This window comes from Buceros rhinoceros, unplaced genomic scaffold (genome assembly GCF_000710305.1).
Source record: "Buceros rhinoceros silvestris isolate BGI_N320 unplaced genomic scaffold, ASM71030v1 scaffold18687, whole genome shotgun sequence".
NCBI lineage: Eukaryota > Metazoa > Chordata > Aves > Bucerotiformes > Bucerotidae > Buceros > Buceros rhinoceros.
In genome coordinates, this window is record NW_010420644.1 from 29497 (window position 1) to 32992 (window position 3496).

Below are 3496 nucleotides of genomic sequence, written 5' to 3' on the forward strand. Positions count from 1 at the left end.
CCATCTCCTTCTCAGTGAGTGCATTCAGCAGTGCGTATGCAGCAAAGCTGTACATCACAAATTGCCACGTTACTTAAAGTCCATGTTTCCCAACTTCTCCTCGTCTTGTGCTTCAGTATTTGAATATTTATACACTGGGTTTGCTCTTATCCACAAACACAGCTCCCTTGAACCTCTGCAATGTTTTTCAAGCCCGTCTACCGAAGTGAAGAATCGTATGACACCATTTAGTCCTCCCCCAGCCCTTGATATACATTTCCTAAAGCCGACATTTGATATTATGGAATGCGTTGTAATCAATTCTTAAAGTTATAGCACCACTGGATTTTTATTAACTTGCACAACAACAACAACAGAAATCCAGCAAAAAAATGGGCCCTTATAACTGATCAGCCTTGTTATATCCTGAAAGCTGCTTTAACAAGCAGGGAGTAATATAGTGTAATTGGTACTCCACAATTTAATTGTTCTGTTCTTAAATCTAATATTGCAGCTGCGGGTTAAGTTTACACCACAGCTTTCAAGAGAACATGAAAGTGTGGTACATCTGTGCAACAGAAAGCTAAACATCTCTCATCTGATGTGTTTACAATGACATTTGATAGCGTGGAATGGCTTGGAGTTCATTCTTAAAGCTGCAGAACCGCTTTTCAACGCTGTAAAAAAAGGGAAAAAGCCTTCAATCTCCTTCAAGCAACTCAGCCACATAAGCCTGATGGTAACGCTGCTGAAGCATTGCCAGGAAACTGCCGGCTGTAACAATTCCTTCAAGTACCTTTGAGCATTTGTGATTGGGCGGTGGAAAAGGGGACAAGGACCTCTTCCCCCTCAGATGACATAATCAAGTATTTGAAAAACAAACCACTCAAAAAAGGCTTCAAGTAAACAATGAGTAAAACAACCCGACACGTGTAACACAGGCTAGAGTATTTCAAGAAATGTTATTGCAGGGATGACTTTAGCACATGTAGAAATGGCCGAGTTTTCCATTCAACAGGTGGCAGAACTGCTTATGGTATCTTGAACTTCGCGTTCTGTATAACTAACAGCTTCAGCATTATGTACTTGTTAGCAAATTTATTAAGCCTGTAAGTAGTTCAACAAACTTAGGAACGGGCCCATAAATGTCATCTGCAGTTTGTGAACTGCAAGTATCTGACTGTTTTGATCAAGGCTTTTACGGGAAAGTTAAACGGTTATTAAAATTATTTACTACTGCTACGCGAAAAGAGAGCAAGCCTGCTGAAGAACTTACGTTGTGATAGATGTGATAGGCTGTAGATCAAATGTGTTAGCAGAAAACCATTTCTGTTGATGGCTAAGCTCAAATTTTTGTACATTACGAAGCTTACAGTGTGTTTAAGCAGCCGAGAAAGGGTCTGCAGAGCGGAGGAGGCATTTTCCCTTTCCCGTAACGTGCTCTCAAGTACATGATCTGATCAGGCTACTTCCCTTGCTCTCAGCATTAGCTGCCTTCTAACATTTTCCGTCCTTCGAGAAATGTATGATAGGGCAACTTAGTTGAAAAGGTTCCTGTCTGCTCTGTAGCAGACCACACCAACATCTTGATTTATGTTCTTTAACAGATAAAAGCGGTCTCACTGATGAAGTTCAGCTATATTACCCATACTGCACTGGAATACATTAAATTTTTAAACTTTATTGTTTCAGTCACAATTAAGACTATCTGAAGCCTTTTCATAAAAATGGGCCGTAACAAAAGCTGTACACTAGCAACTCGATCAATGGATGCATTTGTTCTGCATCAAAAATACCGTTAAGAAGGACAGATCCCCTGGGAAGGCAAATCTGTATCAGTATTTCAGTCTCTTGAATACAGACATTTGATACAATAAGATGCAACGCCTGAGCTTCCCCTCCTTTCAGTTATCTGAGAAACAAAAATTGTCCTTAGAAGGGAAGAACTGCATTCATATTTTTGAGTTTTCGGGTTGTGCCCCTTTCATAGCGTCATAATGTTCTCTTCATGGCTGGAAAACTTAATCTTCAAATTCAAGCCTAGTTTCTTCATACAGTTCAGGATGAGCTGACTTGGAATATCGAGAATATTTCAGTTGTAGAAAATCACCCAATTCATCCAGAGCATTCAAAACCTGTAAGACCATTATACTGTGTCAATTCTCTTGCAAAAGAAATGAGGTTCTAGTAACCTCTATTTTACAGCAGAACAGGATGATCATAAAAGCATCAATTAAAGAAAATTGAAAAGGCAAAAGGGCAAATTTTGCTTTCATTCTCCCCTAGTGACCATCAGTGCAGTCACAGATGTATAACAGCAAGAAGAGAATTTGCTCCTGGATTATGGTTTATTAGCAAGTACATTAAGCATAGATAAAAAACATGATCTTTTTCTAAAAGCATATGGAGATAATGCAGATAAAAAGTTATCTCTGCTTGTGCGAAAGAGATGTGTAAGGCAATACTTCAATATTTCCTTATAGATCCCCAAGAATGGAGGTACCACTACATTTTCTTAGATGGGACTCAGCCCACAATGCTGATCAGTGTCATCACAAATAGTCTGAATAATTCAAGGTATTTTTAGTGCACTCTCTTATATTTTTGTACTAATATCACAGGCATGAGTAAAAATGCATTAATATTGCAACGCAAATTACTGCATAGTGTCCCCAGCTCTCAGTAGATTTCAAAAAGTGTCCAGGGAACTCTATACCACAGAGAAGTAGCTCAGTGGTTTTTTGCAGCATCTTATCCACATTCAAGAGCAGCCAACCTTTTGCCATCAGAGAAGAAAACAGCAATTTTGATTTTGAGCCCGTTTCTACTAAGCTACTAAAACAAGCTCAAGAACAAAAAGGAGTAATTTAGTAATCGTTTATGCAGAGAGATATCTTCAAGGTCATTAAGGAAGTTATACTTGGAAGCTTGCCCTTTCATGGCTCTTTCCTCTCTTTAGTTCCAGGCTGAGATTCAAAACAAATTTTGCCAAAGGGGAAAGTTTTCATTGAGCTTGTTACCTGTTGTTACCCTGTGTTAAGGCATATTAATGAAGTGTTTCTCCTAGAAACTTTCCGTCTGTAAGTAATTAAACTCAGGGCATTTCCATTCCCCCATACTGTAAGGACATTTAAATGGCCACAAGGACTACGGCAATGATCCCACTCCCAAAAGCCTGTTCAGGAATGATGTTTGGGGAGGGTTTCAGACCTTCACTGGTACCAGGAAGCAGCAACATGCAGATAGAAGGAAGTGAACATGCATAGATGGCCCAAAAATGTAATGGGCTTGACATTTGGGGGTGCGGGGAGAGGAAGAGTATCAAAGCAGTAACCTCAAGAGATTAATCTTCAGATCAACTTCATCGCCTGTTACTAGCTGCATGAGCCAAAATCTCCTCAAACAGCAAAAGCTGGCAATGACAACACAAGCACGTAGCCATGCCTTGTTCTATGCAACCTTGTCTTTACGGAATTATACCTTGTTGATGACTACTGCACCTTTAAGAACAGCAGGA

The 3496-nt window shown here is 39.6% G+C and overlaps 1 protein-coding gene across 1 annotated transcript in view; it reads right to left on the reverse strand.

Moving 5' to 3' along the window:
• Nucleotides 1-1649: 1649 nt before the first annotated feature.
• Nucleotides 1650-3496, reverse strand: part of LOC104496294 (serine palmitoyltransferase 3-like) — a 4089-nt gene continuing 2242 nt past the window's right edge. Inside the window, exon 3 of the mRNA XM_010139382.1 lies at nt 1650-2114. Coding sequence (XP_010137684.1) covers nt 2001-2114 — 114 coding nt within the window. The 3' untranslated portion in view covers nt 1650-2000. The remainder of the gene's footprint in view (nt 2115-3496) is intronic.